Source organism: Podarcis erhardii (genome assembly GCF_964252035.2).
Source record: "Podarcis erhardii genome assembly, chromosome: 3".
In the NCBI taxonomy this organism is placed as follows: domain Eukaryota; kingdom Metazoa; phylum Chordata; class Lepidosauria; order Squamata; family Lacertidae; genus Podarcis; species Podarcis erhardii.
In genome coordinates this window covers 59,168,527-59,181,869 of record NC_138507.1, presented here as the reverse complement: position 1 = coordinate 59,181,869, position 13,343 = coordinate 59,168,527, and the positions used below count along the sequence as shown (strand labels likewise).

Genomic DNA, 13,343 nt, shown 5'->3' with positions numbered 1-13,343 from the left:
GAGCAGTTTGAGCAAATGGGAAGACTGCTGTCTGACTGTCTCACACATTCGTCTGCAAAGCTGCACTACAGCGGGTGGGTGGGTGGGAAGAGAAAAAGCCATTTAGTAGCAAAGCAAGAAGATAAAATCACTGTGAAACAGCACTGCAGCATCTAGCAGTGTTAAATAAAACCAGGGTGGGGGAAATTGGGAAAAACATTGGGAGATACCGTCACAGTGCCAAAGTCAGCTGAAATGTTGGCGCTCTTCACTTCAGCAGCAAGCAAGTCCTAAGAAGCAGTAAATAACATGAGGCAGAAGCAGCAATCACTGAAGTTGTCTCGCTACACACACACTATAGTGTTTGCAGCAGAAAGAGAGCTACTGTAGGACTCTAATATCCAGAACGCCCAACCTCAAGTTATTAGTTTATTATTTTTAAAATCTTCTTCCTCAGAAATGAAGACGATCCATATTCAAAATGCAAATTAAGCTTTGTTTATGCCTGCATTAAACCTGCAACATAAAATACAGGACAAAGCAACAGCAAATAAACTCCAGCAGCTGAAATCCTTTCCAGGAGCAAACAAAATTGGCCAATCCTCACTGGGGCCCAGAGTGGTGTGTTTTCTGTGGCATGTGCAGCCCTGCCTCCTGCTGCTGCCTGGAGCAGAAGGTTGGAGGGTGGGAGATAATAATTTTCCACCATTTTGTGCTCCACATAGGGCCCTTCACCTCTCCTGTCAGAAGCACACCATGATCACTCCAGCATCATGGAATTAATTAGCTAGCTAGCTAGCTAGCTTTATCACCCACCCTTCACCATAAATACATTTAAAAACTGATAAAAATCACATTTTTAAAAACAAACAAACATAAAAACATTCCAAAATGGAACAAGGGAATATCAGGCCAGCAAAAGAGGTGGGTTGCAATCCCCCACTCCCAAAAGCAGCTTAACTGTCAAAGGCCAAGGTAAAGAGCATATGGGGAAATCTATACAATAAAGATGCTAAACATGCCGTATTTACTCGCATCTAATGCTCACCTTTTTTTGGCCAAATTATGTTGCGAAAATTAAGGTGCGCATTAGATTTGAGGGGACATTTACATTCAACAGTAAATACTTTTTTTGGTTTCAAGGTTCTGGAACCTGAGGTGCGCATTAGATTCGATGGTGCATTAGACTCGAGTAAATATGGTACCTCTGTGGAGAGAGAGAGTATCATAATTTAGGAGCAACCACAGAGAAAGCCCTCTCTCAGGATGCTGTTCCCAGTGGAACTGATCAGGGGTTACAGTTGCTCTGAAAGCCGTCTATGTAGAATGAAGTGAAAAAGGCTAAGCTCATAACCAGTACATTGTGAAATATATCAGAAGTATCTAAGACATTCACTGCTCAGATGACTCAACACTAAAGATATAATCGTCAGGCTGATGAATATAAAATGAAATTACATTGGTCTAATAAAGCATTGAGAAGTGTGAACATTCCCTCATGTTTAAAGTCACCTAATAACCATTTCAATAGTAACACATTTTAAAATGGTATCTGTGCTTGTTGCAGCAAACACCAAGTGTCTCTTGTGCCACTTTCAAAACAAATACACATTTTGTTATTTCCATAGTAAAGGCCTTTTGGAATCTATGCACTACTTAAGAATATTAGGCATTCTGAATAAAGTAGGATCCATTATTTTTTACCTGAAAATGATACTTCAAGGGACAATTGATATCACCTCAACATAAAAGAAATCTTACTGAAGTATTCATCTTCCTTGCTTGGACATTGCGGCAGAAACTGTCAGAAATCTTAGCTATGTCAGCTTTTCAGCATATATAAAACCATTACCTTCTTAATGGCATCATTCCACTAAAATAGTAAACTGTTTAGAAGACAGACGAAAATACTATCATTTGGTTCATCAAGCAGAGTATTATCTACTCTAAAGGATAGCAGGAAATAAATCTGGGTCTGTATACAAAGCATGCACTCATGTGATCACCAATAGTCAGCATGGATTTCTGAAAAATAAGTCATGTCAGACTAACCTGATCTCGTTTTTTGACAGAATTACAAGCCTGGTAGATGAAGGGAACGGAGTGGATGTAGCCTACCTTGATTTCAGCAAGGCATTTGACAAGGTGCCCCATGATATTCTTGTAAAGAAGCTGGTAAAATGTGGTCTTGATTATGCTACCACTCAGTGGATTTGTAACTGGCTGACTGACCGAACCCAAAGGGTGCTCATCAATGGTTCCTCTTCATCCTGGAGAAGAGTGACTAGTGGGGTGCCACAGGGTTCTGTCTTGGGCCCGGTCTTATTCAACATCTTTATCAACGACTTGGATGATGGACTCAAGGGCATCCTGATCAAATTTGCAGATGACACCAAACTGGGAGGGGTTGCTAACACCCCAGAGGACAGGATCACACTTCAAAACGACCTTGACAGATTAGAGAACTGGGCCAAAACAAACAAGATGAATTTTAACAGGGAGAAATGTAAAGTATTGCACTTGGGCAAAAAAAATGAGAGGCACAAATACAAGATGGCTGACACCTGGCTTGAGAGCAGTACATGTGAAAAGGATCTAGGAGTCTTGGTTGACCACAAACTTGACATGAGCCAACAGTGTGACGCGGCAGCTAAAAAAGCCAATGCAATTCTGGGCTGCATCAATAGGAGTATAGCATCTAGATCAAGGGAAGTAATAGTGCCACTGTATTCTGCTCTGGTCAGACCTCACCTGGAGTACTGTGTCCAGTTCTGGGCACCACAGTTCAAGAAGGACACTGACAAACTGGAACGTGTCCAGAGGAGGGCAACCAAAATGGTCAAAACCCTGGAAACAATGCCTTATGAGGAATGGCTAAGGGAGCTGGGCATGTTTAGCCTGGAGAAGAGGAGGTTATGGGGTGATATGATAGCCATGTTCAAATATATAAAAGGATGTCACATAGAGGAGGGAGAAAGGTTGTTTTCTGCTGCTCCAGAGAAGCGGACACGGAGCAATGGTTCCAAACTACAAGAAAGAAGATTCCACCTAAACATTAGGAAGAACTTCCTGACAGTAAGAGCTGTTTGACAGTGGAATTTGCTGCCAAGGAGTGTGGTGGAGTCTCCTTCTTTGGAGGTCTTTAAGCAGAGGCTTGACAACCATATGTCAGGAGTGCTCTGATGGTGTTTCCTGCTTGGCAGGGGGTTGGACTCGATGGCCCTTGTGGTCTCTTCCAACTCTATGATTCTATGATTCATATTCCAGTTTGACTGGTATATGAACACAGAACTTCTCATATTGTAAAAAATAATTATGTCAGTGGACTAACAAAATCTATTATTATTATTTATTAGTATACCGCCCTTCATCTGAAGATCGCAGGGCAGTTCACAACATAAAAATACAAAATGAAAGCACAAAATATATATTAAAACAAAAACAAACCAAAAACCACTCTACCACATTTAAAAGGCCATAGAATGTTATTCAGCTTGAAGCCTGGTTTTCACCTGGTGCCTAAAGATATGTAATGAGGGCGCCAGGTGAGTCTCCCTGGGGAGAGCATACCACAAATGGGGATCCACCACAGAAAAAGTTCATTCTTGTGTTGCCACCCTCTGGACACCCTGTGGAGTAGGCACACAAAGAAGGGCCTCAGATGATGATTGCTGGGTCTGGATCGGCAGTCCTTGAGGCATTGTGTTCTCGAGCTGTTTAAAGGCTTTATAGCACTTTGAATTGGACCTGGAAACTAACTGGCAGCCCGTGTAGTTGGGCCAGGATTGGAGTTATATGCTCAGACCGTCTTGCTTTAGTGAGCTGCCTATCTGCCAAATTCTGCACCAGCTGAAGTTTCTGAACTGTCTTCGGAGGTGGCCCTACATATAATGTGTTATTACTTACTGTAGCCTCTTAGATTAAGATTAGAGCTTAATCTACCCAATTAAATCAGGAATGGAGAATCTGTGGTCCTCCAGATGTGTTGAATTCTTATCAGGCCCAGCCAGGATGGCCAATGGTTAAGGATGAAGGGAGTTGGAGTACAACAGCACCTTCATAGTTTTCTATCCCATTCCTGAGCTAAGCATGTACAGTGTTTTGAATATATTGAAGTTCAACAAGTGGTGGTTAATTTTATCATTTTACATTTTTGCTTTTTGGATAATAAAGTTATTACAAAATATGTTTTGCAACTCTTGATCTTACTTCTGCAGTAAGTGAAGGTTTTGCTTGCTTTTATTCTTGCTATAATATACCATTTGGATATATCACCTGTCATTTACATTGAACAACTGACAAGTCTGTTCTACCTACTTATGGATTGGCTACATGGCTGCAAAGGAAAGTGAAATGGAAAATTCATTTTAGGTCTTGTTTCAAGCTGGAAAACTATGACAAACTAGCATAAACTGTAGCATGGCTTAAACTGAAACCACCAGCTTCTGGTTGGAAATCTGGCTCAACTTGTTTGCATTCCCAACATATTATTGAACTATATGTTTTAAAAAGAACTGGAAAATAAAATATTGCATTAATAAATGCATGTTACCATTATGCCACCTTGTGGGATTGAAGGAAAAGTGTTCTATATCATATTTATGAATCAATAACGCACATCTACCATCCTCTATTATTATTAAGATTGATCTCGGCTAGAAAATCATCCTTTTAAATTCCTTCTTCTTTAGACAGACCATTTTAAAGCACACAGTTAGCAATAGTTACATAGAGTAGTTCAAAATGACTGATCCATATGTTAAAAGTCATGCACAAAACTAGTCCACCAGAAAGCCACAAATGCACTGCTCTTAAAAGCTGTCTCTGCTGGACTTTTGGCAATTCTATTCTTCTACTGCAGTCTGTAATGTTCAGAGGATCCCCTCGCTCTGCGGACATACATTTCATGGGTTCATGGGAGGGCACAGGACAGGAAAGATGTGTCCTTCTACTCTGTCTTAGGACCCAACCCTCTGTCTATAATGTGGTGATTGTAGTGGACAAGGAGAGATGTTGGCTTGATTTTCCACAGTGGCTTATATAGGACTATCTGATGAAACTAACAAACAGGTGTCAAGCAAAGTTTGAAATGCTGACATTCTGACCTATAAGTTCTATCTTTTGAAAGTGGAAAAGAGAAGAGATTGAGTAATGAAAATCTAAGCCTTTCTCCCTTTAGACGACAGGTTCATATACAAGCAACTGAAAAAGCACAAGTATCAGATAGGTGACAACGGTAAAAATGAAGTGGTGAATTCTTTTTTGCAGTGGTATTCACCTCACAAACACAAGTTGCTGTCCGGGTGGAATTTCATCAGAAAAGCCATATTTTTTCTCCTGGAAGGTGATTCCTAATGTTGTCAAAGGCACAGGAACCCTCATATCTGCTGTGTGAAATTTGCATCTTAGAACAGGTTTCTGATGAGGGTGAACCAAGGGTGAAGGCAGGGATAAAGACCAGGTTTCCCAGTGATATTTTGAGTATAAAATTAACTTTAAAAAATATTAAATATATACTATATACTATAATTCCTATGCTTTGCTCTAAAACAATAGTGATGAATGGAATTTATATCTTCAAGTTGCAGCTCACATTAGTCACCTCCTTGATTTGGTTGTTGTTAGGACTGTATTTGTTTGTTTGTTTTTTAAAGTTCCCATGCTTTTCATCAGATATCCATGGATACATTGTGTTGGTTTAATTCAGAAAGCAGAGAACGGCCAAAGAGGAGACAGAAAGAACCCCAAAGGACCGAAAGTTGATCCAGATTTCCATGGAAATTGAGAAGCTGGTGATAAAAGTTAAATGTTTCCCACAGTAATGAAGCAACAAGTGCTAACTTATGCATGCCTCTGTACTGATCATTCAGCTGAAAACTGGCAGCAGACTCACCATTTTGAGTTAAGCAGGAACTATGAGCAACTAATAAATCTCACTGAGTGGTATAGCAAGACCTACAAAGCTACACCCACAACACTTGAAATTGATCTTATGGCAAATGCATTTTGGGGGATCCAGCTGATAACAACTGCATGCACAATGGAGCTTCCTTCCTCCTCCTGTGTGTCTTCAGCCCCCCACCCAAATTGGCTCGGGAGGGAGGATGTTGAGAACCCCCAGGACAGGGCACAGGGGGAATGCTTGCCCTGATGGAATGACTGCCTTAGTGCAATCTTGATTTCCTCCCACTGGGATGAACTGATCATATTAGAGATTCAGCTTGTTCAGAAACAGCAGGCTTTGTGTTCCTGTTGTATTGCCCAGAAGAGGGATACCACCGAGATGTTGAACAAAGTCTCCATATGAAGCCCTATTTGCAAAGTGTTCAGTTAGCGAATCCAAGAAGTCGATCATGCACCATCGGCATAATCACTATGCAGTTACCAGTGCCAGGTAAAAACCTGTGATTTTTTTTTTTTAAAAAAAACCCCAACTCACCCACCCAATCACATCATAGAAACGAAGCACACTTACATGTGAAGGTGGGAAAGGGGGTGGCGGAGGAGATGTTGCACTCGCTATCTTTTCCGCAGTATCTGGTTCGGGACGGATCACAACTGTTGCACGGGAGATGTGATCCTCATCCTCTTTCTCATGCAGTGGGTCTTGATCAGGACACTGGCCAATATCTGCATTTTCGAAGGATAATGGCTGGGCAAAATCCATCGGACTGAAGAAAGACAATGAAGTCAGTGATGTCAAAAAACAGGAATTCTTCAGTTGGAAACTTTCACCATGATCAATAATTTTTAAATGTGCAGTTTGCCTTTTTGGAGGCAGTTGTTGAAGGGATTAGGAACTAATCTGATGAACTTGATGTAACACACAATTTCCCGAGATAATTCTGGATTCTCTTTATAAGGCTTTAATTTCATTTACCACCATGGTGAACTGCCGGTGTGTAGTGTTGAAGAAGACTGGGAAAACTAGGTTCAAATCCCTATATAGCTATGAAGCTTCCTCCCTTTTCCTTTGAAAATACACAAAGTTACCCCCCACCTACCCACCCGGATTGGACAGTGCAGTGGGGCTGTGCTGCTTCCCCGACTGCCGTTCAGCTATATTGCTCCTGGGACACAGAGGGGAAGATGCAAAGCAGAGGTGAGGTTGGCACAGTGGGACAGTGCAAATGCACCGGGGAAGCCAAACAGCTCCCCTGGTGTGCCTTCCACTACTGCCCCTTGCCCCTAGTGAGCATACATTTCCAAGAGTTGATGTATTGTTGGAGCTCCATGTGCAGCCTATAATTCAGGTACATAGCAGGTTCTGCTCACATTCAATGCTGCCAACATTAGTACATAGAGACAGTGCCATGTAACACATATATGCTTCAGTGAATCGCTGATCATACAGTTGAAAATCACCTGGTTCAGCTAACATGTAAACCTGGAGCTAAGATGTCATGCTGTGTGTGGCCCTTCTGTGAACTGAATTGGACAGCTGCTAGTGCTTGAGACCTGGCACAACACTGGCGTGGCTATTACTCTGTTCAACATGTGCCTCAGCTAGTACATGACATGTGCCGGAAGATATGAAAAAGCATAGACATCAAATAGAGATCTTGTTCCACAAATTATTTCTGCATGTGTTTAATGAGTGTATAATTGTTCATTGCACACTACCCAGATAGCTTTACGTTATGGAGCAGCATACAAATATCATAAAATTTCAGCATCAGCTAAAAGAGTTCTCATATATTCATTTTCAGTTCTTTTAAAATCACCATTAACTTGACTTTTCCCATCTGATCTGACTAGCAGAACTTTCCTTTCATCAAGCCATCTGGTGTTTTAAAGTGTCAGGAATAACATCAGCTATCATTGTGGTTGGTTTACTTTGTCAAAAATTAACATGGAAATTAAGAGTGTGGCATCTTTCGGATGCATATCACAAATGGTTGGGTTAGACCAGGCAAATATTGCTCAGCTGGCAACCTTATATCATATTATGGGCAAGCGCATATTGTCAGAATTTAAGACCTAGTTATGTAGAATGGCACAGGGGTGGGGGGACTCAGGCTTGTTGGATCTCCTTTCTATTTATTTTTTTACTAGAACCTGGAGATCTACCTATCAGAGGCACAGTTAAAATTAAAGCACAGGGTGCCTCTGAGCAGATTCTGACCATAGAAATTTGTTTTCCATACCAGAGTCCTTTCACACAAAAAGCCACTCCTGGTTAGCTTTATTTATTTCAGCAGTCTAACATAGGTGGGGAAAGTATTGCTATTTTGGCTATTGTTAAATGATTGGGATGTACTGCAAAGACCTACTGAGAGACCTACTAGTAGATCCCTATCTATCATATGCCTACCAGTGGAATAACATCAGTTGGTTTCTATAAGCAACATAGCTTTATATCAATAGGTTGCTTTATATAACCTGACAAAAAATAGATACTCACACAGCATTTATGACAAGGTTCCATATGCAGCCATCAAACGCAGGTATGTTCCTAATAGGAGCAATGTGGAATTCAGGTGGTGTCCCTCCCACAAAAAGCTTCTTAACGGAAACAGGTTGATCTGACGGGAGTCTTTGAGACTGGCTTCTGTCCTCATCTACTTGGATCACAAACAGCCTGCAAAATCAATGAAAATGACTTAATACACAAATACCCCGAGCCAAACTGATGCTCCTACTGCCGTGCCTGCACCATAACACTGATGGATGCAGTTTTTGCTTTGTTTAAAGAGCTACAGGATGAGAGCCCAAACTGCTCTGGCTGAATAAAACCTCCAAACCAATAGAATATCAGTGAAATTAGTATGTGGATGAACTGAAAAGAAGAGCCTACAGACCGACAGCATTACTACTGATAGAAACAATCAAGGCTACTTTTAGTGCTAAAGTATAATTTCCCACGGCCCACCAGGATAAAAAAAAAATGAAAGGGGTCACATTTTGTTTGGTTCTTTATTTTCCTGGTTTTCCCCACTAGTTATTACACTCTTGCTGAAGAACAGTGAAGCCTCTTGAGTATGCTGACTGCTGGAATCCATGAAAGATGTATATTATATATTTTCAAAAGCCAAGTACACCTGTAGTGGCAATATAGCAACTAGCTTTAGCACCAGGAGGTCCTTTTGTACAAAGGGCCTATCCAAAATTCTGGACTAATAATAATGATTCCCCCCTAAAGAAACATAATTTCTACTTTGGTCTTTGTGGTGTCGTCTTAATTGCTGTGATTTCCATCGAAAGCTACACTCACACATGGCAATTTCCCCACCCCTTCCTTCCGACCGCAGGCTCTGTTTTCTCCGAAAAGTCTTTGAGGAAAGGCCCAAGTATATGTGTGTCTGGGAGAGGCCTGACCGAGGAGGGGACACAGTGTGGCTTGAGCACAGCGTGGCCTGGATGCAACCCGGTGCTGCAAATGTCATGCACTGCAGCCCTATACAGGTTTACTTGGAAGAAAGCCCTAATGAGTCCAATGGGACTTTATCCATAAGGTGGCAGACAGTGTATTATTATTATTGCATGGATAGCTTTATAAGCATCCTGAAAGCAATATGTGTGAAAGTGGGTGGGCATGTCCGAGAGCCCAACAGCAGCTCATTCACCTCAGCTTAATGATAATATTGGGTATTCCAAAATGTAATATTTGTGCTGAAGTGTACAACCAAAGATGAAAATATATACTGGGGCCAGATGTGAGGCTACCTGAGGACTGGAAGGAGTTGCTCAGTGCATTTGTGCAAAAACTTGCAGAAACCATTTTGTGTTTTCTTACATTCTGTCGAAGGTTTTGCAGCTGGGCTAAATGATCCTGAGTTCCCCCCCAGCTTCAGGTGTCTGTGCCAGCGAATGGAATAGCAATAACTCCACATTAGATGTTCTCAATTTTTGAATACCTTCTTACCAGTAAAGCTGGACATTCTTAGGCTTGCTTGATTCTCCTGTAGCTGATAATACCTGTTCCTGGTTAAATCCCTAATAATTTACGAAGCCCTCTGCTATTGTTCAAGATAAAATTTTTATGCACTCTGATGCAGAAGACCAGGACATGATGATATGCCTTAGTCCTCAATGCTGTCCTATAATTATCCTGGAATGGGAAGCAATTAGTTTATAATCATATGGGTAATTAGCTTTCTGAAGAGTTTTCAAAAATGTCCTCTGCTTTTAATAAAATAAAGCTTGGGTAATGATTAGCAGATGAAGAGGTTTGTTCATTTCTACTCCAGCCCAGTTTATGGGAAAATGAAGTCTGTTGTGTATGTGTTTTGGACAGTTACGAAAATCACAAGCATGAGCCTATTTCTGTATTTCTGTCCACTAGAGGGTGCTGTAAAAGCAGTGATGAGCTGGCATTAGCAGTCCTTACAGGGTAGCAAATAACATAATCCTGTGTATTATATACAGCATTATTATTTGGTTTGTTAAGTGAAAGGATTTCCTTTGCATTCTGCTAGATATTGTAGTATTATCAATACTTGTCAGCTTGCATTTTGTCATTTATGGTGACATTTAAAGAAAATTAAAAACCTGACTTTAGGAATTTGAAGTTTAAACAAGTACCAAGGAGGCTGACAAAACATGTTTTTGCTTGGGAATAAGGTCATGGGTTAGAGAACGAGGAAGATTCTGAGGAAATGGAATGAATGGATTTACTTGTTAAGATATTTATTAGAGCTGCAGGGCCTCCAACAGAAAGTGCGCTTTGACATAATAAGGGATAAAAACTAATAACCAAAGTAATCCTTTCTGGCCTCCAAGCCAGCATAGCCTATGGTGGCTCCAGAAGCATTGTAGGGTAGATGGATGAGTGATTTACGCTATGCTATCAGTATTATCTTATGTTACATTATTTATATATCTTATGTTGTTATTTTATGTTTTCAGTGGATGCACATTAGGGCTGCACCAAATTCTTGCAGGCATAAATACCTGGATTGATAGTGCTATTTTGGAGGGCATGTGTGTCGATGTGTTTAAAAAGCCCCTTCCCCCACCTCAGACAGATCTTTTTCATTTTTGTTCCTTGCCATCTGCAGGACTGCACCTAAAACAGGTGGCAGGGGCCCCCTTGAATGTTGATTATTACATTTGTATCCTATTCCATGACTTCTAGACATGATTTATCCCTAACATCTAAGACAATGTTCAAACACTGCACCTGCACCACGGCAACTAGCAGCATGTGCTAGTGTGAACCAATGACGTTGCTATGTTGCTGCGAGCCACCAACACTTTAGCTCTTCCTTTTCCTTATTCCCTCTCTCCTCCCGATTGCCCTGACTCTTAAAGATATAGGGCCCTTTTCCAGTTCAGAAGGCATCAATCCCCAACCTTCCCATAGTTTCATGTGAGAAACTTATAAAGAAGTTTCAGGTGTTGTGAATTCGGCGTGGGCGTCGTTAGGTCTTGATGTTGCTATTCCTTCTCATTGGAATCTGTTCCTTAATATTAGTTCAAGATCCAATTCCTCAGCCACACAAATTAGATTAATAAAGTGTATTTGCAAAAAGTATCAAAGGTTAACATAGCAATTTAGATTAATGAAAATCTTAAGCGGCAATGCCTACACTAAAGCATGACCTATGCCATAATGAAATCATCACTGTCAGAAGATGACTTTTAAATGAAAGCTGCACAGAGATTTCATTCTCCTCTCCTCATAGTTTCAGTTACTGGGCTAGAACAAATGTTCAGGGTTACAGTACCCCTATATTCTGAGTTATTACCCTCCGAGTCTTTCTATTCGGATGCTGTGTTCTCTGCCATCATGAAACTCGCCAGATGCAGGTTTGATGGTGATCCTGCGAGGGTCCCTTATTCCGGTAGAGACGTGCACTTCTAGTCGACCACTGTTCAGGAACACAGCATAATAGGCCTGCAATAGGAACCAGCATTTTAAAGGAAGCCCTTAACGCCTTTGTGTATTTATAAGATCATTCCCAAACAACGTGCCACACCCTCCCTGTATGGCAGAAAAGAACACTTTCATCCTTTCAGCTTCCATTTATTTTATTACGGATGAACCATAAACATGTCAAATCTTAGCCATGACTGACAGTGGCCTGAAATTATCACAGATTTCTAAAATGTAGTACAGTGGTACCTCGGTTCTCGAATGTAATCAGTTCCAGAAGACTGTTTGAGTTCCAAAATGTTCGAAAACCAAGGCGCAAAGGGCTGCCCGCAAATTCAATTGAGAAAACTGAAAAACATGCAGCGGAAACCATTCGACTTCCAAGGCATGCTTGAGAATGGAAGCATTTCACTGTTTGGGTTCCAAAATGTTTGTCAACAGAGTCGTTCAAGAACTGAGGTACCACTGTACAGTTAGATGATGGTTGCTGCAGTCTAAAACAGCTGGAGGACTACCCTTGCACTGCCTGATCAGTAGCAAGTGATTGTTAAGTAAATGGTAAAACAGTTTTCACAGAAACCGTGAAATGAACCAAAACATTGTCCTGTAGGTATTGTATAGTACATTAAGTGTTTCCTGCTATGTCTCTCTTTAGTTCACAGGGGCAGAAACCATAGAACAGCAGCATTATGGACATATCAAGAGGAATAACGATACATCTGTGGTAGGGTACATGACCCATGGTCTAGGTCATGGGTCACCTGCAGGTGCCATGGCACCCATGAAGGCTTACAGTGGTGGCCCTGGGTAGGTCCTAGAAATAATTTTATAGGGCACTGTGGTCTAAACCACAGAGCCTAGGGCTTGCCAATCAGAAGGTCGGCAGTTCGAATCCCCGCGACGGGGTGAGCTCCTGTTGCTCAGTCCCAGCTCCTGCCAACCTAGCAGTTCAAAAGCACATCAAAGTGGGATCTAGTGGGAAGATAAACGGCATTTCTGTGTGCTGCTCTGGTTCGAATGACCCAGAAGCTGTACACCGGCTCCCTTGGCCAGTAAAGCGAGATGAGCACCGCAACACCAGAGTCGTCCGTGACTGGACCTAATTGTCAGGGGTCCCTTTACCTTTAAACTCTGCAGGTACCTAATAAGTGATGTCTGAAATGAGAATGGCGTGGGCGGAATTTACCTAACCAGCAGAAACCCTGTGCAGGGTCTTCCACTTGCCTGACAGAGTTTTCATTTTTCTGCAAACCCTCAAAATTGGCTCAGGGTGGAGGCGATTATCTCTCATAATTTTGTGTTATGCCACACATTCCTCCATGACAGCTATTTTGTAATTGTCTCCTCCAACACTCTCTCAGCTTTCAAAATGTGCCCACTAGTCCAAAATGTTTGGGAGCCCCTTGTCTAGGTGTACCAAATGGACCAAACGTCTGATATGTCAGCTTAATGAGATCTCTTCCCCTTCAAACTTTGATAGGAACAACTTTCAAGGAAACGTTCTGAATCTCCAACTTATTTCCCTTCCCACACAACATAAAGACAA

The 13,343-nt window shown here is 41.5% G+C and overlaps 1 protein-coding gene and 1 long non-coding RNA gene across 9 annotated transcripts in view; one reads left to right on the top strand and one right to left on the bottom strand.

Annotated features, from left to right (window-relative positions):
• LAMA2 (laminin subunit alpha 2) overlaps positions 1-13,343 on the bottom strand; it is a 374,353-nt gene that overhangs the window by 13,019 nt on the left and 347,991 nt on the right. For all 7 annotated transcript variants that reach the window (XM_081856105.1, XM_081856106.1, XM_081856108.1 and 4 more), the window contains 3 exons: positions 11,670-11,818; positions 8,384-8,560; positions 6,455-6,650 (listed from right to left, as the gene is read on the bottom strand). In XM_081856105.1, coding sequence (XP_081712231.1) covers positions 6,455-6,650; positions 8,384-8,560; positions 11,670-11,818 — 522 coding nt within the window. The remainder of the gene's footprint in view (positions 1-6,454; positions 6,651-8,383; positions 8,561-11,669; positions 11,819-13,343) is intronic.
• LOC309338824 overlaps positions 1-13,343 on the top strand; it is an 82,575-nt gene that overhangs the window by 20,907 nt on the left and 48,325 nt on the right. The gene's annotated exons all lie outside the window — the stretch shown is intronic.